Source organism: Acipenser ruthenus, chromosome 3, assembly GCF_902713425.1.
Source record: "Acipenser ruthenus chromosome 3, fAciRut3.2 maternal haplotype, whole genome shotgun sequence".
Taxonomy (NCBI): Eukaryota; Metazoa; Chordata; class Actinopteri; order Acipenseriformes; family Acipenseridae; genus Acipenser; species Acipenser ruthenus.
In genome coordinates, this window is record NC_081191.1 from 64,401,757 (window position 1) to 64,429,278 (window position 27,522).

Here is a 27,522-nt window from a genome sequence, read left to right on the forward strand (position 1 = left end):
ATAAAACAAAACAGAAGTTGGTGATAATACCAGAAAACTACAGATATTTAAATATATTACCTTTTGACATTCTTAGTGCTCTTTTCTTGTAAAATACTTAAAGATGTTTTTATACATCAATGTATAATGGTATACCAGGGGCTGTATTGTTTGGTTGTATTTTTTATCTAAATGTATTTTATTTGTGTCTGTACTGAATCGCCTTATTCGCTGTGTGAATTGCTTAGACGCCAAAGAGCAACAGATTCTTTGTATCTTCAGAGGTTGTGCTAACCTTTGAAAACCTGCAGTCCTTAAATAGTCTGTGTGAGTAGATGCTTACGTCACCCTGATGTTTTTACATTCAAACACAGCCCACACCTTAACATGTGTTGGATAACTTCGAACCATTCAAATCCACTCTAAGAATGACAGACAGTCTGCAGTGTTTTGTGTTCTATTGTTAATCCTCTGAGAAAATGTCCTTCCTTAAGAATACTGCTGTGGCAGTCTGACCCACATTAAAGAATTTAGAGTGTCATCTTGTTCCCCTAGATTAACATATTTTGTTCAAAATCGGATCCCACACAACATCTTTTTGCCAATGCAGTTCTGCAGATGTGTTTAAGAGATATGAAAGGAAGATGAGATGTGGCTATTGTGCTGAAACTTTAAGCTTCCCTCTACAATTGAAGGAAGAGGCACAATCATCATGTGTATCAATAACATGCGTAAAGATAATAAATAATCACTAGAACATTTTATTAATGTATTAATATTTGAGAAAGGCTTTGAATAACATATTTACATAAATAATATTACACTCTTAATAGAATGAAGAATAAAATATGTTCCCAGCCTACTGCTATCTCTAATAATGATTTAAAATAAGCACTCTTATTTGACCTTGTTCCAACCTGCTGTGTTTTGCAGGCTAATGAAATGCTCTTAAGTGGAAGGAAGCTGACAGCACAGGAGGCATGTGCTAAAGGACTGGTTTCCCAAGTGTTTTGGCCCGGAACGTTTACTCAGGAGGTGATGGTGCGCATTAGGGAGCTAGTCGCATGTAATTCAATTGTAAGTCATCCCTTCATTTCTTTTAGATTTTTTTTTTTTTTTTACATTCCAGACAGTTCAATGAAAATCGTACAAAATACAATTGAATTCTACATTTTTATACTGCATGTTTTTAGAAGCATGTGACTGAAGGTCTTCAGCATTACTTATGCCTTCAGATTGAAATTGCCATAATTTGGGCAGGTTGTACACCCTGATTTAGGGCCATGTAGTATCACATTTTTTGGAAACTTTTTTGCATGTTATGATTTAAAAAAAAAAATATATATATATATATAATTTGTTTATTTAGCAGACGCCTTTATCCAAGGCGACTTACAGAGACTATATACAGTGTGTGTGTGTGTGTGTATATATATATATATATATATATATATATATATATATATATATATATATATATATATATATATATATATATATATATATATATATATAAATCAATAAAAATGTTCTAGTCATATTCTTTATGAATCCTAAAGTTATACCGTTGTACTAATCTAGTAGTGTTAATAGTAGTATTAGTCGTAGTAGTCTTTTTTTCATACAATTGATGAAACTTGAATAGTACATTCCTCTGCGAGTTATTGAGAGCTTGTAAATGTTGGTCATGACAACTTTTCTAAATATGTAATATTATAATTGTTGAAATGATTATTGCATAATAAAATAGTATTTGCTTTTCTGTTGTATTGTTGACTGGTTTCGTTGATGAATCAGCAGTTTTCTGTGAATTTGTTGCACAACCTGAATTCGTTAATCAACAATCTGTCTGCCCCACACTTCTCTTCAAAGCTACTCAGCCACTTTTAGATTTGTAAAATGAATCAATCAAAAGATCAAAGGGTGATATCACAGAAATGTTTTAATATATACTAAAGTTTGGAAATCTCTTAGCAAGCATTTTTTCTTATGTATTCTAAGTTTCGAAGAACTTAATGAGATTTTGTTTTCTTTATTTTAGGTACTCCGAGAATCCAAATCTCTTGTACGAAATGCTATGAAGGGAGCCTTGGAGCAGGCCAATGAAAAGGAGTGTGAAGTTTTAAAACGAGTCTGGGGCTCTGCCCAGGGAATGGACTCCATATTGAAATACCTGCAGAAAAAGATAGACGAGTTTTAAGTCACGTGTAAAGTGGCACTGGAGGTATCTTAGTTACCAGAAAACCCATGTGGCTTACAGATGCCCTTATTATTTTTTGTCACATGAAAACTGAACCTGGCTGTTTTGCGAGCTTCAGAATTGAGTATTGCAAGAATAGAACTGAAACAAACCATCTCAGCTACTCTTGGAATGCATTATCATTTTGTTTCATGCTTGCAATGTACTGTTGCACACTATGGATTTCGGAGAGAGAGGGAAAGGGGGATGCATAAAAGGATGTGTGTTTTCTATAAGATGGAGTAATATATATTTTTGATATTGGGATGAACAAGCCTTACGCAAACACACATAAATAAAAATGAAAGAAAATGGATAACGGCCAGTCCTCCACACTGCCCAAAGATTGGGTAGGGGGATAGCACCTAGCCTTCGTCTTGGAAGAGGTGTAGAACTGCATTATGTTATAAACCATGGTGAAATTAACCAGCAGATGCCCATGTCTGATAACTGTTTGCTAAATGTGCCCTTTGAACAGTTTAGCTCTGTGTAGATGTGCACACGCAGGAGTTGTCACACTAGATGCTTGATCTTCTTTTGGAATCTTTGATACCAGTTCTTATCCATTAATCATGAAGAAACCACTGGCTCTTAATGTAAAGCCTCTTCTGTACTGCAATGTTAGATAAATTATTTAAGTTCGATCTAGTTTTAGCATTTAACATTAGTGTTTTTTTTTTCTTTATTTCTTTTTAATTGTATCTATCACATTTATAACTTGTTGCTGGGTGAGAGGAATTGCCACAAAAAAAATAATGTTTTTATAAACAGGTTGGATTATATATTACACCAAAATACCCTGTTTGTTAAAAACTGTAAGATTTTTAGTTTCACTTAGATTTTAATTTAATAAGTAAAAAATACACTATTCCTTCCAAAAAAGAAAAAAAACCTACCTTATTCTTGATGTTTAAGTTCTTTGTCTAAGCTTTTTTATTTTATTTTATAGCACACTCTTTGTATGGTGTTCAGATCCCACCCTCACCCTTATGTAAATAGACCTATTTTTGCATTCCTTTCAGGACTGGGTACTGACCGCAGGTATTAAACGCTACCTGAGTATCTGAATTTGTTTATCTTGCTGAATGTAAGAGTAAAAAATCAAATCAAAACTTATTTTTGTACAGTTTAGAAGTTTGTAATGAACTGACCACCTCCCCTTCCCAGTGGAGAGCTGTACAGTCTGTCAATCTGCCTTTACTCTGAATTCTTGGTACAGTATTTTTGCATCTGTGGGACCTATTTTTTGTTGAGTAGTTTGAACTTTATATAAACTGTACAATCTGTAAAGTTTTATAGATTAATAAGTAAAATATTCAGCTGTGAAAGACTGGTTAAAAATAAATATATATAATATTGAATACATTATATCCAAAAACTGTGGAATTTGTATGAAGCAGTGTACTTGAGCTGTATGTCTATTTATGTGGAAGTAAAACGCTGTCCATGAAACCTCATTTATGGAAATGTGGGTGGCTCAATAGTAAGTCACAGGTTGGAATCTCCCCTGGGGCTGAAATAGGCATGTTGCGATCAACTGAAGCACCCGCATGGTGTTTGTATGGGGGTGGCATACAGTTAGAAAAGCCATTCTCGACATGAAATGCAAAACAGAGGTCCAGCCTACTTTGCAGATGATCAGAGATCCTCAAGCACTTGGCAAAGCATCCTCTTCACCACCCCCAGAAGGGGAACGAAGCCAGTAAGGGAATAAGCTTTTTTTTTTTTTTTTTCTCAAAAAGAAATAAAAAAACAGGTTTTTCAGGGATCCAGGGAATCTATGTGCCTGTTTTTGCACACATCTAAATCTTTTTTTTTTTGTATGACATACCTTACCAACTGTACTAGATGACAACATATAACATGTATTTTAACTGGATACAGCAGCAATAGTTTTGATTATCTGTACTCCAGCAGCAGGTTTTAAAAATAGCTATTATGAAGTACTCTTGGTCGTTCTGTGCTGGCAGTCTAGCATACTAATTGACTGAACATTTAAAAAAAGAGCAAATCTTTGGTAGGAGTTGACCATACTCTTTACCTTCAAAAACAAGGCATGTCAATCACTACCTCGTAGATGAAGGCATGTCTGATCCCTGACTTGCCCAATCCTCACCCTGGCCATCAAAAGACCATTGGCATAGATCTGTGGAACCAGGGAAAACACAGCAAGCAAAGCTCTGTTCAACAGGAAGATAATACTGTATAATGTATAGCAAAGGTAAAACAGAGAAAGTTTCCTTATGGGTGTCATGGAAGTAATTTTATTTAAATAAGATTGGATACAAAAGCAGAGAATATGACTATTATATACAAAGTATTTACAACAGTGTACTTGTTTTTGTAACAATTTTGTGATTTAACTGTTCTTAAACAAGATTCAAGGTTCAAGAGTATTTTAGTCAAACTATTGTTTCTGAAAGCTATATGGAAAACTCTTTTTTCCAATTCTATTGGAGGCAACCTGCAAACTTGGTTTGTAGTGCTGGATCCACTTGCATAATTTTAAATAACTTCAAATGACACTCCCAAAACTCTCCCAATGTAATTAAATCCAAGGATATTAAAAAGTGGTGTGTGAATCTATCATAAGAAACCTAAAACTGCCTTTCTTCGACAGAAATAATCTGGGTTTCCAGGTGGTGCTCCAAAGGTTAAACAAACAGGCCTAAATAAAACTTACTTCAGACAATGTGGCCAAGTGTGACTGCTTGTACTGATTTGAAATCTTAAAACAAACAGGGCCCTATGTCACACTATACAGAGACGTAATTATGTAAGCAATAAGGAACGACAGGCCGTGTGATACACTCTAATATCGCCACGCCCCAGGTGCATTGCAAAACACGAGGCGAAGCCGAGTGGCTTCAACCGCCTGCGGCGTGGTGATACTTAGAGTACATCACACACCCTAGTGCCTTATTGCGGTAAATGGGTTACTAACTAAATTGAAGAAAAAAATGTAATTAACAAAAAAGTCACTTTTATTAAATATCCTTCTGCCTAAAACTGAGCTAAGAAAAAATAGTTCTATATAACTTTTTTTTAAAAAGAAAGCGATTTATAGATGTTGACTTGAACATTGCCATTGAAAGTGCAGTTTTCCTTTTTGATACATTATACTCCTTGTAATTCTTGGTTTGTTCATTAAATTTTAAAGTAAAATATTACTGGCCATTTTCATCATTGCATAGCACAAATGACTTTGCAGTTTACGGCTAGACAATGTGGATAACTACTGGGTGTCCGATTTAGACTCATTTCAATATGTCTGCCTTTATATATATATATATATATATATATATATATATATATATATATATATATATATATATAGGCTACTGGTGTATCTGTATATCTACTAGTGATTTGCCCCTTTTTGAAAGGAAGTGCCAATGCATGGTGATATGGTGTAATAACACCCCCAAGTGACCTGTTTTGACCAATTAGGATTGAGTATTTAAAAGACCCATATAGAATTCAAATGTCATTCATGCACAGCTAATTTTATACAAGTTCTTCAAATTGAGGTGCTGTCCATGAGTAAATGAAATATAGTATCAGGTGTCTCTACCACTCCAATGTTAAGAAAAGTTATCCAAAGAACCCTTAACTTTGTATTTATAATATCAACTGGGTTGTGGTAAAGCTGTTGTTTTTTTCCCACTAATCTACCAGTACTCACAATTTTACTTGCTAGCTCTGTATACTAAAAGAACATTTTGTGCCTTTCCATCAAACCAGATTTTTAAATTCAAGTTTGTTTCAAATATGGTAATTCAGGAAAAATTCTAAGTATGTGTATGAGTGTGGGTGAGTCATGAGAAATTATCATTTATGGTTGCTAAGAAATAAAACAAAATTAAACAGAATTTAATGTTGCTGGCTCTATACGAGGTAAATCTGCACCCCTATTTTACCTAGGTGTTCCTTACAGTGGTTTTTAATTGCACAGTACAGTATATAAAGTTCATTTTTGTAGACTAGTCATTTGGTAAGAAACACTTACACAGTGGATTTTTATTGACATGGTACAAAAAAACATCAATTATTTAAAAAAAAAAAGAGGTACAACAATTGGCCCAAATCCTTTTTGATTTATTTTTCACTTAGTATATAGCATAAGCGGTATATAAACACATGACACAAGCACAAAAGTTATTTTCTACTTAACACCACTGACTCATGCAAGTTCCAACTTCTTTAATCTGAAAGACAGCAACAGCTTTTAACGTTTAGTTCTCCATTTCTCTTTGCATCTCTGTATTTAAACTATTTGCCGGCTTAGTAGGTTTCAAGGCGGGCACCCATCCTGTGTCCCCACTGCCATTTGAAGCCAATAGTCGTGGTTTCTAAAAATAACAAAATTGTACAAGTTCTCTCCTCCTTTATGAAATCCATGCTCAGCGACACCCCAGGACACCGGGCTATCTGCAAAGCCATGTACAGTCAGAGCGGTCCAGTGGGCAAGCTTAGGCTCATCGAAATAGTGCCTAAATCAGACAGAGATCAAGAGTTGACAAGCAGCACTACAATACAACAACATATAATTTGGCTTGCTCCTTTTCAACCTTTATTCTTTCAGGGGCTCACCAAACACTATAATATATCAGCTGCTAGCATACTTACCTATATGTATTATATTAAGGAAAAGATACAAGTTTCCTACATTGTGGAAAACTCTTACTGTGCATGAATTATAAAGTCTTTTTTACATAAACAAAAGTATATTGGTATATTGGTTAGGTGTGTTAATAAAGAGCAATGTGGTTTACATACAGTACCAAGGTTAACGCATTTCCTAGCTACAGTTGAAATGTTTGACTGAGGAGAGCTGTGGAGATATGAAAGAGCTTTTCTGATTAGACTAGGGTTGCAGCATTTACACTGGTTATACCGGGATACATAAATTATCATTTATATCATTTGTCAAATCAATTACCATGATATTACAGGTTAATGGTACAGATAAATGTTAGAAAGTCAGAGATATGTAGCTTCATATAGCAATCCACACTTGGAAATCTTATCAGTTATACAATGTGAAAGGCTTACGGTTGAGTCTAGTTCCAATCAGAAGAAAGGATCTTTGTATACCATGTGACATGTAGGACACGCCCCCGGGTAGTGACGAGCGTATGGTTTCAACAAAGGGACTGCTGTGATACCTAATTCAGATAATCCCTCCCCAGAAAACCCCCTTTTTTTTTTCTTAATCATTGTCACATTTCTGTGGAACAAAAAGATAAAAATGGAAACGTGCTAAGCGAATCCAACTTAAACAATTGAATTTATGTATGAAAATAAAAATAGTTGTAATGCTCAGCAATACGACTACTGCAGCTTTACCAGATGCTGCATTTGGCTAAAGAATATTTTTACAAACCCAATGAAATAATTTCATTTTTAAAATTTAAAAGTTGTATAGTAATAAGAGAGAGATGTGTATATAAAAGAGGGTTGTGAGTTTTTGCACATTTATTTGGGTTTTGTTTATTTGCTACACACCAATGGGGTGTATTCAGCAGTCCAGATAAGATGCATACCTGCTGTTCTTACGCATTAAAAAATCTAAAATATGCACTAAATTTTTATTTAATGCATAAAAATACCTATAGCAATTTTGCTGCACAGTTCGTCTGCCTCCACCAAAAACATTACATCTCCCAGAATACAATGTCTTCAGTTACAAGGAAACTGTACACAAGAAAAAACAACCTAACAATCTTTATCCAATCTCTGACTAGCCCTGTTTGTCTTTGCAGCCAATCACAGTAAGAATAAGAAAAAAATCAAATCTACACAGGTTGAAGCGTAAACACCTCAGTCCAAATGGAACCAGCGTCAGAGGCAACCACTAAAAAAAGGTGCCTATAATATTAAACAAACCGTTTTATAACTTATTAATGCATTTCCTTATTGTATTTATCGGTATGGTTTTATATTTAAGTTTTAACATGTTCACTGAGTGTAGTGAATGTTAATTTGCAGTCAGTGTGATACCTCAAAAAAAGCGCTGAGCCGATAAAGAACCTTGTAGAACATATGCATGGTTGTACAGAAGTTCAAAGTAACATTGCAGTTAAAATAGAATCCTCTTTGTTAACCCCACTACCATTAAAGGTTGGACAGTATTTAAGTGAGATTACTCAAAGGTAATGTTGCATTTTACCCCCTGAAAATGCATTTTACTCTGTGTTAAAATTTGAGGGTAAGTTACTCCCAGACCCAGTTACAGTTCAAAATTATGCATGTAGCGTCGACTTTAATAAATAAATAAATAAATAAATAAATAAATAAATAAATAATAAAGTGCATACCAAGCTGCTTTTCACCTTGTAAAAAAACAAATTATTATTTAAAAAGTCTGGACCCCAAAGAAGAGACTCAGATGCTTTAAAATTATCTAAAAAAAAAAATCAGGATGTTGTTGTCATTTTCTGTTCAGCTTGTATAGTCATGTGAAAAATCATGTATTGCTACATCCCTAGCTTAGACCAGCAACTTAAAGAGCTACTGAGGCTCACAATATGTTTAACATGCATTCTGGGTGCATCTTTTAAAACCAGAATTGTATATGGTGAACCACAGCCTGTATGACTAGTTGTCGAACTTGCAAACAATAATGCCTTCACTTCATAAAATTTGACAGCTCTTCCCCCACCTGCTTTAAAAAAAAAATGGTGATGGTGTCTAGCACCCGTGAATACAAAAAACTCACACATTTCTAGGTTATCTGTCTTTCTAGTTAAAATCCCAGTCAAATGGGTTAGTGAAGTAGTGCAGTGGACCCAAAAGGATTGCACATTCTTTATGATCAAACACATGATTTTTTTCAATACATAACTGCTGTAATAATGTATGTACAGTACTACAGTATACAATCACAGACAAAAGTATTGACACCCTACACTTGATATAAGATCATTCAAGAAAACATGTTAAACACAAACATTTAGTGAACATTACTCATTAATATGACAAACTGGTAGTTTAACAAACAATCTTTATAAAAAAAAAATAAACACGTAAGCAATTTTAAATTTGTTCATGACAAAAAAGTATTGGCACTTTTACATTAAAAGTTGAATATAACTAATTTAGAAATATATTAATTGATTGCAAAACATTACACAGTAATTAAGCTGCATTATAAAGACAATAGCTAGAAAGAGGTAATTGTTTCCAACATCTGTTAACCCTTTGCGGTCCACTTATTAATTGCACGTCAAGCACGCCAGGTCTAATTAATTTTCACACGCGCAGTTAATTTTAGACGCGCTGTTTAAAAGTATTTTTTTTCACAGTCAAACGGGTTTAAATGGCCCTGCATATCAACAAAGCACTCACTAGGCATCTCCAGCCCCGCCCCACCCTTTCATTTGCTATAGCGTTCACCTATGTAAGAAATAAATAATAATAATAATAATAGTCGTACATACCGATCGATCATCTCCGGATCACTCGTTTTATCACCAAACTCCTCAATAATGCGATCCAAGTCATTATTTTATTACTATAACATCTCAAAAAAGCTCTGCAAATGTCCGTGTTTTCTGTGCGCTGATTCAGTCAGCCAACTTGTTTACTTCAGACCGCCCCCGTTATCTGATACCTGATACCATGTATGACTAATCATGAGATACGCCTTTTTTTTTTTTTTTCCAACTTGTTTCGGCTCCTGTCGCTCCCACTCGGCAATTGAATGGTTTTCTCGGCTTTTTCCGGAGAAAAAACGACTAGACACCCGTTTATTGCGTTGCTATAATGATGTCGGACCCAGTCCGACAAAGGACCTGTGAGGAATAATTGCAATGTCGGACCCAGTCCGACAATGGACTGCAAAGGGTTAAAGAAGAATGTTTTGGCAAAACAGCAGATGATGGTCAAGACAAAGGATTGGATTCACATTTGAGAAAAGCATTCGTAGCAAACTGCAACAAAGGAAATGCCTACAGAACAGCATCAAAGAAAAATGGAATACCAAAATCCACAATCAGAGCAATAATCAAGAAGTACCACAGAACAAATTCAACTGAAATGCTTAAAAGACCTGGACGTCCAAAGAAAATGACGGGTACAGCAGGTAGGAGAATCGTCCAAGCAGCTAAAAAAAAAAATCCAAGATTAACAGCCAAGGACTTCAAGAAAGATTTAGAAGCATAAGTCCTGTACAAAGGCAGCTGTACACAGAATATTGTTTGCACATAAACCTCGCTGCAAACCACATCGAAAGAAAATTCATGAAACAGATCATCTAAAATTTGCCAAGAAATATGAATAGGAATCTGAAGCATTCTTCAAGAAAAGTTAGTTATATTTTAGAGACTTTTCTCCAAAAAGTGGACCAAAACAAATTGAGGAAAACAAAAGGGAAAGCCTTCAGCGAAGAAATTCTTGTACCTAATTGAACATGGAGGTGGTTCAATCATGATATGGGGGTGTTTTAGCAGTTCAGGGACTGGAGCCAGTCATGTGATTAAAGATTGAATGAATGCAGCCATGTATCAAAACATTCTGCAAAGTACAATGATACCATCTGCTCGTAGGCTGATTGGCATTTAATTTGCTAGTTAAAATTGTTGTTGCTGGGGTAACTGTCCCTGTCTTTCACAATTGTAATTTAAGTTTTGCAAACTGTGCTGGGCTGTGTTGAAAGGGTGGTGAGGTTGTGTGACAGGGTGGCTGTGCGGTGACGTCAGGTCAGATGCAGGAAGGGAAAACACTGACACCAAACGGTACTGCAGTTCAAAAGAGAAGACGTGGCGGCGCCGTTTATTTATATACAAAAATAAATAAAAGGTTTTAACAAAAAGACTGTGCTCACAGAGCGAAAATAAAAAGGTAAACAAAACAAATCTCGAACACAAAACCGAATACTAAGGTCAGGCTGAGCAACTGCCTTCACTGATCCTTACGTTTTGGTTTTTAATTTGGTTTCTCACTCTCGTTCCTCCTCTTGAACACCCACCTGGAGTGCAGAGAGCTGCAGGTTTATATATCGTGGCCGAGGGGTTTAACTGGCTAGGAATTATTCTATTATCCTTCGGCCACAATCTGCACAAGTTTATTAATTATTCCTGGCAGAGGACGAGCACCAATCTCGCCTCTGCCAGAACACGTTTTAAAATAAACAAAACAAACGCACGGCTATGCCATCATATTTAAATATAATAAATAAATACAAAAACAATAAAAAACACACATGGTGCTTCGCCGTCATATAAATACATAAATCCATAATAATAATAATAATAATAATATGCTGCTGCTGGGCAACTCAACATATAACCAGGTAAGTGGATTGTATTTAATTTGCTAGTTAAAATCATTGTTGCTGGGTTAACCATACCTAACTTTAACCCTTTGCGGTCCTATGTCGGACCAGGTCCGACATTACAATTTTCCCTTTCCATTCATCAAAAAGACGTAAAGCACAGGTCTCTAGTCATTTTTACTCCAGAAAAAGCCGAGAAAACCATTCAATGGCCGAGAAGCCGAAAAAAAAGAGCGGATCTGAGCAATACACATAGCCCCTGGCACCACAGAGATAACACAGACATAAACAAACAAGATAGCTGCTTCTGCATCCGGCGCTCAAAGAATATCACAGACATTTGCAGAGCTTTTTGAGATGTTATAGTAATAAAATAATGACTTGGATCGCATTATTGAGGAGTTTGGTGATAAAATGAGTGATCAGGAGATTATTTATCAGTATGCACGAATACGAAGATGTATGTGAAAAATACAGCGAACAAGAGATGGGGCGGGGCTGGAGACGCAGCACTGAGTGTCCTGTAGATATGCAGTGCCTTTTAAACCTGTTTTACAGTGAAAAAAAACTTATAAACAGCATGTCTAAAATAAACTGCGCATGTCAAAATAAATTGGACCTGACGCACCTGAGACGCGCTGATTAATGGACCGTTAAGGGTTAACAATTGTAATTTAAGTTTTGTAAACTGTGCTGGGCTGTGTTGAATCGTGAAGTTGATTAGAACATTGTGTACAGCTCTAGGCCTACAGGATAGTATAAATTGGCAAACAGTGTCTTAGAATGCCAGCCGTTCTAAGCGCCAGCCGTCTAAGGGCCACACATCCAAGGGCAGTTTGAGCTGTGGTAGTCAGAGCGAAGACCTCTTCCAAACCTCTCCCAATGGCTACTAGAGGCCTCATTACTACTAGGACACCCAAAGTCTGGATCCCCTGGACAAAGCGGGCTCACTCTTTTTCCACTCCCAGAATGAACACTGGTAAGTACCTGCTGCACATACCCTTACTAACTCCTTCTCCCCCTACGCTGCCTGCTACAAACTTGAAAATCTCCTTTTTCAATTATCGTTCTCTGACTAACAAATCTTTGCTTCTCAGCGAACTTATAACTGATACCAATCTTGATCTTCTCTGTCTAGCTGAAACCTGGGCTATTCCCTCTTTGAGAAACCTTGCCTCACTGGCCGAGGCAGGGGCACTGCTGTTATTGCCAATTCTGTGCTCGCTTCCTCAGTTCTTTCTTTGCCAGCCTTTCCTTCATTTGAATATCTCGCCATCAAACTCCCCTCTCCCATGTCCCTCACCCTTGCTGTTATCTACCATCCACCTAAGAACAACTCTGCTTTTATTGCTGAGTTTTCAGAATTCCTCTCCCTCATCTGCACTTCTACTGAAAAAATCCTACTCCTAGATGACTTCAACATTCATGTTGACTTGCCTTCCTCCCCCCTAGTGACTGACTTCAACACGTTTCTGGACTGTCTTGGACTCTCAATCTGTCAACGTCCCCACTCACACCCGAGGACACACCCTGGATCTGCTCATCACCAAGGGTCTTGACCCCTCAAATCTCTCCGTCTCAGACATCTCTCTCTCTGACCATTTGACCATTTGACCATTTCTTAATCGCTGCTAATATTAATCTCCCTGCTCATTCCTCCGCTACTGGTACTGTTATCTCCTTCCGTCTCAAGAATCTGCTGAATCCTCTGAAACTCTCTGAATGTGTCTCTTCATCCCCCCTCCCCCCCCCAACTAGTACTCTCCCGTCCTCCATTGACAATGCGGTGACCCTCTACAACGCCACCCTTACTCATATCATCGACACTGTTGCACTGCTTACATATAGAACCATCAAGAAAGATCAAAACAGCCCATGGTACACCCTGGAACTTCAATTGCTTAAGTCTGCCTGCCGCAAGCTTGAGCGCAAGTGGAGGTCGTCTGGACTATCGGTTCACAGAGAGATCTGGACCGACCATCTCGGTAGCTACAGACGTGCACTCGCCGCTGCCAGGGTGAAATACTTCTCTGAAATCATAACTATGGGACATGGTAAACCCAATGTTCTCTTTAAGACCATTTACCAAAATCCTACATCCAGCCACCAACAGATCCATCTCCTGTTCATCCTCCTCTCTTACCTGTCATGATTTCTCCTTTCTTTCGGAAAAAAAATTGACAACATCTATTCTACGCTGTCCCACCACAAACCCAGTTTACTACTTGACCATCTTGACTCTCCTCCGGTTGCCCCTCCTGCCCTCTCCTCTTACTCTCATCTCTCTATTGCTGATGTCTCCAGCTTACTGTTGAAATCAACTACTGCCACGTGCCCCCTGGACCCCTGGCCGACTAACCTTGTCCGTCTCTGTGCTTCTGATCTTGCTCCCTCCATTATGCACACTCTCAACCTGTCCCTGGACTCTGGCTCGGTTCCTGCTGCCTTAAGCTTGCCCGAGTTACCCTGGTACTCAAAAAATCCTCCCTCAACCCAGCTGACATCAAATTTCCATCCCATCTCCAATCTCCCTTTTCTCTCCAAAACTCTCAAAAGGGCTGTAGCCAGTCAGCTGATGAAACATCTCACATACAACAATTTGCTTGAATCCCTACAGTCTGGCTTCTGGCCACATCACAGTACTGAAACTGCTCTGCTCCAGGTTGTGAATTATCTGCTTAATGCTGATGCTCCCTCTGTGCTTGTCCTCCATGACCTTAAAACCGCTTTTGACACCATAGATCATGGCATTCTTCTTGACCGCCTTCAGAAATATGTTGGGATCTCTGGAACCTGTCTCTCCTGGATGTCCTCTTACCTATCCGGACACATGCAGTCTGTTGTCTATGCTGGATGCAGTGGCGATGCAAACCCAGTCACTTGTGGCGTCCCCCAAGGATCTGTTCTTGGGCCCCTTCTCTTCAATATCTACATGCTTCCCTTGGGTAACCTCATCCGCCAACATAGCCTTATGTTTCACTCCTATGCTGACGACACCCAGCTCTACTTAAAACTTAACCCTGGAAGACCTTCTGTCATGGTCCGGCTCTCGGCTTGCATTCAAGACATCGAGGTCTGGATGTCTGCCAATTTTCTTCAGCTGAACTGAACTAAATCTGAACTATTTCTAGTAGGATCTAAAACTCAACTTAAGAACCTCAATATAGCTGCCCTGAACATCGGAAACTGTCTGCTGCTGCCTTCCCCCACAGTACAAAGCCTTGGTGTACTTCTTGACAGCAACCTCTCCTTTGATGCCCACATCTCCTCCATGGTCAAATGTTCCTTCTACCATCTTCGAAACATATCCAAAGTCCGTCCCTACCTTTCCCTCACGGATGCAGACATACTTTGTCATGCATTTGTCTCTTCTCGACTCCTGCAACTCTCTTTATGGTGGTCTCCTGGCACACACCATAAACCGACTGCAGCTAGTTCAGAATGCTGCTGCCAGGATCCTTACCAGATGTAAAAAACATGAACACATCACCCCCAGTCTTGCCCAGCTGCACTGGCTACCTGTAAAGTTCAGGACTACTTTAAAAAACTCTCCTGCTCACCTACAATGCCTTTCATCACATCACACGAGTACCTCCTCAACCTGGTGACCCGCTATGTCCCTGCCCGCAAGCTGAGGTCCTCTGACTCTGGCCTGCTTGTTATCATCCTTAAGCAAAAGTGCACCACACTTGGAGAACGCTCGTTTAGCTTCATGGCTCTGACTCTTTGGAACTCTCTCCCAGCTTTGGTGCATGACGCTCACACCATCGCTCGCTTTAAATCAACTCTCAAGACCCACTTGTTCTCCATGCTTTCCATGCTCTTTAAGCCTGATACCTGCTATTAGCTGCTGTGTTGTTGCTACTATATATTATGCTACTATATGATGTATTATGCATTTTTCACTGTATTGTATTAAGCATTGTTTCTACTGTATATCATGTATTATGCACTTCTCTGTATTTGAAGTATTATGGATTTTGGTGTTATTGCACCTTGGAAAGCACTTTGTGATGGTGGTCCACTGTGAAAGGATCTATATAAAATAAAGATTGATTGATTGATTGAACAATGACCCAAAGCATACGGTTAAGTCAACTGGAGTTCTTGAAGCAAACAAAGGAAAGTTCTGGAATGACCTTCACAAATCACCAGATCTCAATCCAATAGAAATACTTTGGACTGATCTGAAAAAAGATGTAGTGAAGCACTGTGTATCAAACCTGTCAGAGCTAAAGGAAATATGCAATACAGAATGGGCCCAGATTTCACCAACAAGATGTAATATACGTGTTAATTATCAGAAATGTCTGAAAGCCATAGTCAAAGCAAAAGGAGGCCACACGAACACTAAAGCAGGGGTGTCAATACTTGTCACTAAATACTTGTCCTTCATGTTACCTTGAATTATGTTATAAGCATAGGGTGCCAATACTTTTGTGTCCAACTATTTTCTGCAATGTTAAGTTGAATCAGTGTACCTTTACTGTAAAAGGAAAAAAATTAAAAGGTAGGTCAACATCTTAATTTTATAATGCAAACATTGTACTTTTTGTACCTTAAATCATTACAGGCAGAACATGTCAGACACGTAATTCACATTTAATTAGTTAAATCTAATTATGTATTTTACCGTAGCTGTTCCAGTAACATGCAAATCTTCTCGGGTAAAAGGAAACCAGTAACAGTCCAAAGGCAAGCTTGACCCATCACAATGCTCGGCTCTGGACAGCAGTAGGTAGATAGGAAGCTTGATGCTTCATTGTTGCTGCAAAAATCAAACACAAATGGCTGTCAGTAACAAGTTTTCAGTTACAGTAGTTAGTTACTAGTTGTCTGGTGAAATTAAACAAGAGTATTGTCCAGGTTGCAATAATACTACTGATTCTGAGTGGAGTTTTGTGAATACATTTGCAGGCTGTCCATGCTGTAGGTAGTACTGTATGGACTGTGTACTGATCACAGAAGCCATATAGGTCTAATTTACAAATAGCAAACATAACTATTCCTGTTTCTTGTTTATTTAGTATATTTATACTGTCAACTTACTATTAAACTATACAAAAACATTGTTAAATTAAAAAAAGAACAAAAAAGCAATGCATCAGGTGTTCACACACTCACCAGTCAATATCAGCTGATGCTGCACCCAGCCAGTCCAAGAATTCTTGAGAATCGCAGGATTCCTCTGGTTTGCCTTTCAATTCACCGCTCTTTATTACTGGACTTGGAATGTCTCTCAGTATTTTTGTAGATACTGAAGGAGTGTGTTCTTTGCACTGGTACTTTGCAAAGTAAGAGGACAAGCTGAAATCTCCCTCACCTTTATGAAAGAAATGTAATATTCTGTACAAGACATGCAGATGCAGGATATTTTGAACATTTCCTAATAATTCCACTGCTGGAAGAGTCAAGCCTTTCTTAAATCCAAAGGCTACATTTCTGTTTCTGTTTTGTGAGTATATGGTCTTCCCCTTGGCTTGGATAGCCGCCCTTACGGAGGTGAGACCAAACCGATCGGCCTCCAAGGCTGGGAAGCAACTGATACTTCCCCCAAGGGGAACCTAGAGGTGATAGAATGGGAAGACGAAAGATAACCTTCCTGGCGGAGGATGAGGCCAGCGCGGCTGGACCTCCAAGGTTGGCAAGTGAGCTTCACTTCCCTCCAGAGAGAGACTGTTGCAGATGGAACAGTACAGTGGGGGGGGAAGATGGTGGAAAAAAAGACAGAGAATAAGGGCATGACATGGGGTTTAAATAGGGAGGTTGGCCGAGAGTACTGGCAGGACTTAACAGGGGAGGAGCCCTAGCTCTTGCACCCCGAATCACGCACATAGCAATAATTATGGGATGAATAATTCACTTTTTTTCCCCCACAGAAGTGGTATAACCAATTGTTACTTCCCTCATTTGAAGTAATAAATCAAATTCAGTTGAACCAGATCCATGTACATTGCCTAACTGTACCTCTACTGACAATGATACATAACAGCACTAGAAAATGCATTGTGACTTTTATAACATAACTGCTTACTGTGTAGGCTGATTATTGGGCAGCAGTGTGGAGTAGTGGTTAGGGCTCTGGACTCTTGACCGGAAGGTCGTGGGTTCAATCCCGGGAGGGGGGGACACTGCTGCTGCACCCCTGAGCAAGGTACTTTATCTAGATTGCTCCAGTAAAAACCCAACTGTATAAATGGGTAATTGTTTTTTTTTTTTTTTTTAAAAGTGTAAAAAAGAATGTCATTGTATGTAAAAAAAATAAATAATGTGATATATTGTAACAATTGTAAGTCGTCCTGGATAAGGGCGGGGTGGGGCGGGGGGTGATGAAATACTGCGTAACATTATAGTTTAGGGATTCAACACGTGCAAGTGTCTGTATTTACTACCTGAGGGGTGCCATGCCATCAAGAAGTCACATGCAAGTGGCTTCTTCTCCTTTAGAGCCCAAACGACTCTCTTATATTTTTTCGTGCCAGGAGCGAAGGATGCATCAGTGAGATCAATGGTAATAACTGATAAATACAAAGAAAAGCTTATTAGGATAACATTATTTACATTACAGGAAGAAAATGCATTGCCACAGACTGAAGGGAATTCAGACTAAAATGGAAACTAAAAAGCAAGTAACACTTTAAAAGGTAACCAAGGTTTTAAAATGTATTTCCTAAAATGTCACAGCAGCTACCACACTTTTTACTACATACAGCTAACAAAGTAATTCCATCAAAAAACTTATAGCATGCATTACCATCATTTCATACTTCCAATATGAAAGATTCACAACTATGTTCAATGTGTATTTGGATTTAATGGTATTTTTTATACCTATAGAAAGAATTGGTGAAAGCATTTTGCACTGTTTTCAATGCTTAACTCCCCCTCACAAAGGAACGCAGTTGACATTGAAAATATGCAAGTTCCACTTGGGAATGTTTAGTTGTCTTTTTTTTTTTTTTTTTTAAACTATGACTCCTCTTGAGCATTTTTTTAATATATATACACAAACATTACAGGAACAAATTATGTAAACAAATGATTTCGAGAAAGACTGGGGGTGGGGATTATATTGCCTATTTTTTTCTAGGAAAGCAGTGCTACTGGGGATGGGGTTTGTTGCCTGATAACTTCACTCAGGCTACCTTCTCACTAAATATCTTGGTAATCCTAAACAGCTGTAAATCATCTCCACTCACATATTTTGTGTTGGTACTGTATTTCTCCAGAACATTGACTATTATATGTATGCCTGTTCCTTAAGTAAAAGGCTCAAGTGCATTTTGCAACCTCTGTGTTGTGTCCTCACCCCCCCTCCCTACCCCCATACCCCTCCACCCCCACCCCCATCCATACCCCTCCACCCCACCCTCACCATCCCCATAACCTCCACCCTCCCCCTCAGCCCCCTACCCTACCTACCCCTAATCTCCTCACCCCCTACCCTACCCTAACCTTCACCATCCCTCCCCCTCCCCCTCACGGTCAACTACAACAATGTGTTTCACTCACTGTGTCTCATTACTGCTTTGTGAGAGTACTGGGATTGCTGTCCTTCCAGACCAAGTTCTTCATATGTGTCCTTATCAACTGATAATATGAGTTTACCTGTAAATACATTGAACAAAACAATAAAACACAAAAGTGTAAAGGTTTAACCCATTGATGCCAAAAAATAATAGTAATATAATATACCATCTATTTTAATCATTTCTCTTCTGCCCTCATGACTAATTTCTGAGCATGAAGAACGTTCAAGGACTTCAGAACTAAATGTTGTGCAGCTCCACCTAGCAATATGAAAATATCTAATGCAAAACGTTCTCCATGGCACAAGTATACAATAGGTGTTGTTACAACACAAAAAGAGCTTACTACTAACTCACTGAAATGCATACCAATCTCCAAATGCTAAAATGGCTGCTAATCAGTCAGTTTTTACCATACTTATGAATTTCAAATTTTAAGCCATGGTCACAAATCACGATTCATAAGTAAATGTTCTGTTTGGATTGTAAGTTTTGTGTTTATGTGGTGTGGTGATACTCTTTTAGTCCGACAATGTCAGTACAAGTTAATTTAATGGCTGTTGCTCATGAATAGTGTCTTCCATTTAGATTAACATTACCTGCTGGTATCAGGGCAGCTGAATTGTCTTGGTCTATTCGTGTGTTATATGATAGAGCATAGAAAGAACCTGCAATAAATGAAAAACATTTATCAGTAGGAGTGAATGAATCTAAAGAAATGAATGAAGCAATTGTGTAATTAACTTTACCCTTTTTTACACAGAGATCAAGAAACTGCTGTTCCACAATTTCATAAACTGGTAAGTTCTTCACCAGGTAATACTTTCCAAAGCTACTGCCAATAGTACTTAGTCCAGCAGGAAGGGCCCCACACTCTGGAATTAAAACAGACACCTATTGAAAATGAAAAATAACTGTTTTATTGTTATGTAATGCTAGTTTATAATTATTTAGTATGTCTTATTTCCATCCCTGCGATACTGGTCTTTGTTTTTAAATATGTTGATGGGTGATTCATTCGTTATATTTTTCAATCGGCCAGTAATTCAATTTGTTTATATTTAAAATGTAGTTTCACCTACAGCATTTTAATGCATTTAAAATATATGAATAGTTTTCAAGACGTTTTCGCATTATTGTAATGCTCTGACTGGCAGTTTTGTCTTGGTCCGGCTTTTTCACTCACTCCCAGTGAAATCCGTAAAAAGACTGCGGGCTGTCATAGCTCTGCTGTAGCTCAGGGGGGTAAAACAAAAAACTGTAAACAAGTCTGCTACACGCTGTGTTTAACACTCAATACCTGATCTTTTCATAATGGACTTTAAAACATTCTTTAAATCAAAGGGTTTTAGTCGACGTTGGTCTGGTTCAATTACATAGCACTGGACCGCATTAGAATAGGGAAGATGTTAGGGTGAGCTTTCCTATAAGTTGCATATATTAAAATGCTCGAATCATTTACAAACTGCAGGCAGCACTCGAGGAAAAGGGACTTGCCGGTTTTTCAGAGTTTATTCCCGTGTGTCTTTTTTGTATGCTTTTACAACTTTAAAAAAATACCTTATTGTCGTACCAACGTGTTAAAAAAAATCCTAAACATTTAAGAACAAACAAACAAAACTCACTCTGTAGTTAAAATAGTGGTTCTCCACGTGGATACCATGCCGTGATTTCTCGTTCTTGAAATTTGATTTCTCACATACTAATAAATGCCTCGGGGTTTTCTCCAAATTCGAATACATTGTTTAATTATCGAAGGCAGGTAATCCTTTCGTTCTGATAGCACTTATTGTCTTATACAATGATTTGTGTTGCTATAGCACAGACTTACTGCATCTACATCCCATATGTTTGGAGCTGTCTACATACGTGTATTCTACCAATGGCAATCTAACATGAAACGAAACCATGACATCATATCCCGTGCATTCTCCCAATCAACAACCCATTTCTCTCACAGTAGCACAGTCACAGCTCCGCCTAATGGATAGAAGGAGGCAGTAACATACAGAGCATATTACAATTTCAGTATTGTTTTGTGGTTTTGTTTAAAATGTTATTTAAGATCAAGAACAACACTCGCAATGTATTATTTATAATTGTATAATGATTATATACAGTAGCAATTTTGCATACATCCAGAATTATACAGTAAAATAGTTAGGTTATTATTATTATTTATACAGTGCAGGGGTTGCATGGTGAGTGGGTGTGCGTGCAGGGGTTGCATGGTGAGTGGGTGTGCGTGCAGGGGTTGCATGGTGGGTGGGTGTGCGTGCAGGGGTTGCATGGTGGGTATGTTTGCATGCAGGGGTTGTGTGTGGATGTGTGTGGAGGGGAATTGGGGTGCAGGTTTGGCGTGAAAGACAGGGCGGGGGAAGCGAGGGCATATAAGGAGGTGCAGGGAAAAGACCACGAGGAATGGGGAAGACAAGAGTAAGAGAGATAGACAGATAGAGGGGGGGAAGTGTATAGGGAAAAGCAAATAATAATTTTACTCATTTACTTTAATTTTCGACTCCCAATTCCCTTCCCTCACTTTATGATTTTATTTTATTAATTATTGCTGTACCACAAACAAACAGCTTGAGCCTTAATCTACTCATGATAAAACTACCTCAAAATATTTCAATGACTATATAAATCAAAATAACTTCATTTTCTTTTCTTTTTCTTTTTTTACTCATGAATGGTCCACAGTTGTCCAGTATAACGTTACTTTTATTAAAGTTTGAAGATAATTAGGGTTATTACAGATTTTATTTACCCACCTCACTGTACGTCCTTCAAGGTCTTCTGTGTCAAGAAAGGTCAAACGCCTGTCTCGAGCAGTGTAGGGTGTCCTGGCTGTGGATTGGTTGAGAGGGTACCCGAGCACCCAGGCACCAAAGGTGGAACCGTTTTTTTTGTTGTTGTTGTTCTTCATTACTTTAATAATTCAGACTTATTCTCCTCAGTGAACAAATACCACTATTGATTTGCCTAGATGTTAATTATTTATTAACAACAATAATAATAATAATAATATTAGGCCCTTGTGGCAAAGTGGTAAGTGGTACATGCAGGTGCAGGGGTAATGCAGTGCAGTAATGAAACACAGAGAGTTATAATCCGGTTTGGAAACAGTTTTTATTTTTATCCAGGTCTGGTGACCAAATAATAATCCCCGGCAATACACAGCAATGTGTAGAGCACGGAGTATATAACAACAGGGTTGCAGTCCCAAACAATAAACACGAATATCCATCCCACAATATACTAACACGGTCACCAGTCCTGGGTGCATGCAGTAGTGCTCGTGGTGGGTGATACAATTTATTTCGTGACAGTGGTGAAGTGCTTTTCCAGCTTTGTGCTGGCCCAAGGCAACAGCTCTGGAATCGTGTTAGCTGTCTGGTGATTCACAAACAAGACAATTACTAACAGAAAGAACAAACAAACAAAAAACACTCACGATACTGTTACAGCCCTTTGGCGTCTCTCACTGTCCTTCTTGGTTTAAAAACCACAACCCAAGTGAAGGAACCAATTACAATTCTCCTTCCCCCTTATATGCTGTCACGCATGACCCCTTGGTAAACAAATGCAGCTGCCTTTATAATCTGCGGATGCTACATTGTTTTCCTTCCGGGTCAATACGTTCTTGCAACTGAGTCTCGCCTTCTTCCAGACTGACCGACTTCCCGACCCGGGGAAAGAACTGTCAGGCCAGCCCGTCCAAAGAACTCGGTCCTCGCTGCTTAGCCCTCACAGGTCGGGAGGGAGATTTACAACCAAGATTCATTATATTTCTGTCACAGCCCTATAAATAACAATAATACTAATATAATGAAAACAATAATAATAATAGTAATAATAATAATTTGTTTAGCGGGTCTCTTTTCCCAAGGCTACTTACTATTTAATCATCAAAATATACTGTATGTAACATTAAAGATGACTTAAGAAGCATTCAAACGTTAATTTATTTTCTTTACTTTATCACAGAGTGCACAGTACACCTAAAATGGTGTTTCATATAATGTAAATGGTTGTGAAAAAAGAGACTGAAATGAAAAAATAAAAACATGAAAAATAACACAAAACAATAAAATAAAGAAATTGGTTTGTTGTTAGGCAAAAAGCCCCCGGTCTCTGAACTCCTCAGACGCTGCAGTCCTTAGAAGAAAATGCAGTTTGGTTGTGGGAGGATTCTTTTTGCAACACTTTATCAAGAACCTTTTTCTGCATTTTAGCAAGTAAAAGAACCATCTGATAAGGTTCTTCACATTATTATTATTATTATTTGTTTATTTAGCAGACGCCTTTATCCAAGGCGACTTACAGAGACTAGGGTGTGTGAACTATGCATCAGCTGCAGAGTCACTTACAATTACATCTCACCCGAAAGACGGAGCACAAGGAGGTTAAGTGACTTGCTCAGGGTCACACAATGAATCAGTGGCTGAGGTGGGATTTGAACCGGGGACCTCCTGATTACAAGCCCTTTTCTTTAACCACTGGACCACACTGCCTCCTACATACAAATGGTTCTTCAAAGAACCTTGACAATAACCATTTGAACATTCAATTCGAAGATGACCACCAACGATACTTTTGGGAAAGTATACCAAAGCCGTCGCGAAGGAGTGTGAGTGGACATCTAATGAGGGATATCTCAACCACGCATAACCAATAAGGTCAACGGTGGGAGCTTGCCACTCAAGGACCCTTATGCCCAATGAAGGCATTGTGGGATCTTCCACATTAACGCAGTAGAACCTGTTAAAGGTATACGTCATACTCCAAATAGCCGCAGTACAAATCTTGGACAGTGAGGTTCCTCTAAGGAGGGCCCAAGATGTGGCGACCCCTCTGGTAGAGTGCGCAGCTACCCGCAAGCCAGCATTATTATACACAGTCAAGACTATGTCTGCAATCCAGTGCGACAGCCACTGCTTGGAGAGAGCCTGTCCCAGGGTCCATGTACCATGACAGACAAAGAGCTGGTCAGAATGACACAAAGCTCTGGTCTGCTCAATATAATATCTCAATGCCCGCACTGGGCAGAGAGAATTCAAACATCTATCCTCCTTCATAACAAAGGGAGTTGGATGGAAAGACTCCATTTTCACTGACTGGTTCATGTGGAACGATACCACCTTGGGGAGGAACGCAGGGTTTGTCCGCAGAGACACCCTGTTCCCATTGTCCCAATTATGCATGCAGGAGCTATGCACCGACAGCACCTGCAGCTCACTAACATGCTTTGTGGAGGTGATGGCTAAAAGGAAGGCTGTCTTCATGGCCAGGTACTTCAACTCTATGGAGTATATGGCATCAAACGGGGCCTTCGTGAGAGCCTCCAGCATGACATAAAGTCTTTTATTAAAGACTCTGGGATAACATCCCTCCTGGGAGGGCGTAAACATCGGGCACCCTTTAGAAACCAGGTCACCAAAAAATGCGCACCAGGTGAAACAGAGTCCATTGGGGCATGGCATGCAGATATAGCTGCCAGGTACACCTTCATCTAGCAACTCTTGCAGAAACAATATAACAGGCATAAGGCAAGATAAAGAAGACAGCTGAGCAGCTTGCTTCAGCACACTAGGCACCGAGGCTGGATGTTCTCAAGAGGTGCGCACTTCGTCAAGGAAGTCGGGGAACGCGGGGAAAGGCTAAAGGTGCGCAGCCACACCCTGTGTCCTAAAGATGGACCGGCGTGACTCAGCTGCTCCCTTCCAGGGAATGTTGAGGAAGGCTGAAGCTCTCTCCACAAGCGCAGATGTCGAATTGGAGAGGTGGGGCAAGCTAGCGTCCGAGGATATCTCAGAGCTGAGGCCCGCTTTCCTCGGAAAGGAAGCCACCATCCCATGAGGATGCCAAGAAAACAGCATCCTCGTCCTCCTCAGCTATCCCCAGCACCGGTCTAGCTCATCCTGCATCTCCATAGGGAGAGGAGGGGCTGTGTCTAGTGCGGGCACCGCCTCAGGTGCCCCGGCCGGAGCAGGGTTAGGGGCTTGCTGCCTGGCCAAGAGCTCTAACACTTGGGCCATCTGGGCCTTCAGGTCCATAATGTCCCTCGCCTGGGTCGAGCGCTTAACTCGCCTTGCGGGTTGCTCTGGAGAGGGAGAGTGCTGGCGTGGCCTCTGCAGCTGAGCGCAGGGCACGGGTGAGCTCTGTGACAGCTGGAAGAGGGGGGACTCAGGGGCTCCCAGAGCCACTGACGGCCAGCCCCACCGGGTGAAGTGGTGGACAACCCTTTAGCCCGCTTAAGCCTCTTATCCTGAGAGTGCGGCTGAAAAGACATGCAGATTGGGCAGAAGGTCTCATCCTCAAGGGCTAGAGTGGCATGCTCTACCACGAGACAGCTTACACACCATGTCACAGGACATGCACGCGTGGAATGCCATCACTATGCACCGAGGGTGCTGCGTGCAGTAATAAGCTGGAGAGGTGCAGGTAGTATATATTACTACTGCAGCAACCACCAGGGTAGCTGAGCACCGAGAGCACGGGTTCCCTATCTGCACCGAGGTACTAAGTACTGAGGGCAACGTACACTTGGTCGCGCGGAGAGGGGTACCGCAGTACCACGGTCCGTGCAAGCGCTGTGCTCTGCGTGCACCGGGCTCTGAGGCACTGCACAGAGTGCGTGCACAGAGTTCTGTGTGCACTAAGGTCAATGTATGTACCGAGGTACTGAAGCACCGAGGGTACAGGGAACAGTGGGTAAGCCTAAAGTGCCCAAGCACCTAGGTTACCTTGTGCACGGAGGTCACTGCGTGCACCGAGGTGCCACAGTACCATAAGCACTGAATCACTCCCCGTGCACAGGCAGGCCAAGCACCGAGGGTGAGCAGGCAAGTGCAGCCCTGACAGTGTGTAATAACACCTGGCAGCACACAGCATACACCAGGGGAATATACAGGCTTGGGTGGGTGAGAGTGCTTGTAACAATAGAAATAGAGATAGCGAGGGGGTATACAAGAAAAAACGTGTTTTTTTTTGTTTTATTTTGTTTTTTTTGAAAGACCCGAAGCACCGAGGTGGTTGGGTTGAAGCAGCCAGCGAGGTCAACTCAACAGCGGAGCTGCTTAGACGCGAGACCCGGTGGAGGGAGCACAGGGAAATTTTAGAAGCAGCAGCTCAGTAGTGTGGAGCAGCTGATTCCGGTGAAGTGACAAGCCAATCTCCAGTGAATGAATCACAGGTAATCAGTGAGAGCTCTTTGAAAGACTCAACTCAACACTAGGTTAGTGAGAGGCAAAAAGAGGACGAGCATTCTGCGCAGTGACTATTTGATCCCTCGGGAGGCGGGACCAGGGACGTCACTCCGCAGATGGGCCTATCGGCAGCTTTGATATAAAATGCTCAGAAATTTGTACCAAAAGCAGGCAATATCCCAAAAGTATTGTTGATGGTAATCTTTGAATTGAAAGGAAACTGCTATTCCACCAGTTTAAATGTTACAACACTCAATTTTGAAAGCTAAACACACTAATACAGTAATAACTAGCACAAATTATTATTATTATTTATTTAATAGCAGACACCCTTACCCAGGGCGACTTACAGTTGTATACAAAAAATACATATCAAGAATTACAGTACAGAGCAAGATGCAAAATACAATGACTTCAGTCCTAATAAGAGCAAATTCAAAACACAGTACGATTTAATAGCGGGGCAGTTCAAGAGCAGATAACAGTGTTGATAGTTACATCAGGGTCAGATACGAGGTGAAATACAAAATACTACCGATTTGCTTAAGTGCTTGATTAAAATACAGTAAAATAGGGAGCAGATAAGTGCACGTTAAAGTTCATTAAAGGCAGGATGCTATAAACGTGTGAAGAGCAGCAAAAGAGCCCTCAAGAACATTTTATAACCATTATGAACTGCTTTTCATTACTGTGAGGGAGTTTTGTTTTGTTTTTTTTTAAATGTGCAATGCGTATACCCGGACGTTTTTTTTATTATTATTACGTCTGCAATAGAAGCCGTGCTCATGTTATTTCTGTGTGTTATTAGCAATGGAGTTTATTTTGATAACGGTATATTGTATAATATAATAGTGATGATGATTATACTAATACTAAGTATCTAACGTCTGAAAACAAATGCAACACTCAGAGTTGGTATGATTATAAATGGAGTGGCTATACTGTGCGCATGAGTGCACAGGATAAAGAAAAAAAAACTACCGGAAAGGGTATAGAGGCCTATAGTATGTTTTATTGGTGTAAATATTTTAAAATATATTTTTGTTATAAAAGTAAATGGTACGAAATTGTTAATTAAGGCTTGTGAGAAAGAAGGTGGTGCCATCTCTAGGGGTTATCTGTGTAATAAGCTTAGGCCAGGGAGGGAGACTGATCATTGTTTTGTAAACGTCTGTCCTTGCAAACCTAGTCTCTCTGTGTGTTCGTCAACGTGTATATCGAATACTACCAGTGCCTTACAAAGAAAGACAAATAAATGTTGTACCTGTAAAACAACAAACTAAAGCTCAG

The 27,522-nt window shown here is 39.5% G+C and overlaps 2 protein-coding genes across 5 annotated transcripts in view; one reads left to right on the plus strand and one right to left on the minus strand.

Annotated features, from left to right (window-relative positions):
* Nucleotides 1–3,596, plus strand: part of LOC117435313 (chromodomain Y-like protein) — a 141,442-nt gene extending 137,846 nt beyond the window's left edge. For all 4 annotated transcript variants that reach the window (XM_034058372.3, XM_059014831.1, XM_034058373.3 and 1 more), the window contains 2 exons: nucleotides 913–1,056; nucleotides 2,021–3,596. In XM_034058372.3, coding sequence (XP_033914263.1) covers nucleotides 913–1,056; nucleotides 2,021–2,179 — 303 coding nt within the window. In that variant the 3' untranslated portion in view covers nucleotides 2,180–3,596. The remainder of the gene's footprint in view (nucleotides 1–912; nucleotides 1,057–2,020) is intronic.
* A 2,699-nt stretch (nucleotides 3,597–6,295) lies between these two features.
* rpp40 (ribonuclease P/MRP 40 subunit) lies at nucleotides 6,296–20,942 on the minus strand. Its single transcript, XM_033992188.3, has 8 exons — nucleotides 20,650–20,942; nucleotides 19,774–19,918; nucleotides 19,624–19,692; nucleotides 19,008–19,103; nucleotides 17,888–18,013; nucleotides 16,620–16,818; nucleotides 16,129–16,263; nucleotides 6,296–6,711 (listed from the first exon to the last, which is right to left on the minus strand). The coding sequence occupies exons 1-8, from the start codon at nucleotides 20,764–20,766 to the stop codon at nucleotides 6,513–6,515; spliced, it is 1,086 nt and encodes a 361-aa protein (XP_033848079.2). The 5' UTR covers nucleotides 20,767–20,942; the 3' UTR covers nucleotides 6,296–6,512.
* Nucleotides 20,943–27,522: the final 6,580 nt, after the last annotated feature.

Bases quoted from the DNA above. Each gene is read 5' to 3' on its own strand.
- rpp40 (XM_033992188.3), bottom strand. From the start codon at position 20,766: ATGTATTCGAATTTGGAGAAAACCCCGAGGCATTTATTAGTATGTGAG. The intron at 19,919-20,649 runs GTGAGTTTTGTT...CATTTTCAATAG, and splicing joins ACCACTATTTTAACTACAGA to GTGTCTGTTTTAATTCCAGA. The intron at 19,104-19,623 runs GTAATGTTAATC...ATGTATTTACAG, and splicing joins AGCTGCCCTGATACCAGCAG to GTAAACTCATATTATCAGTT.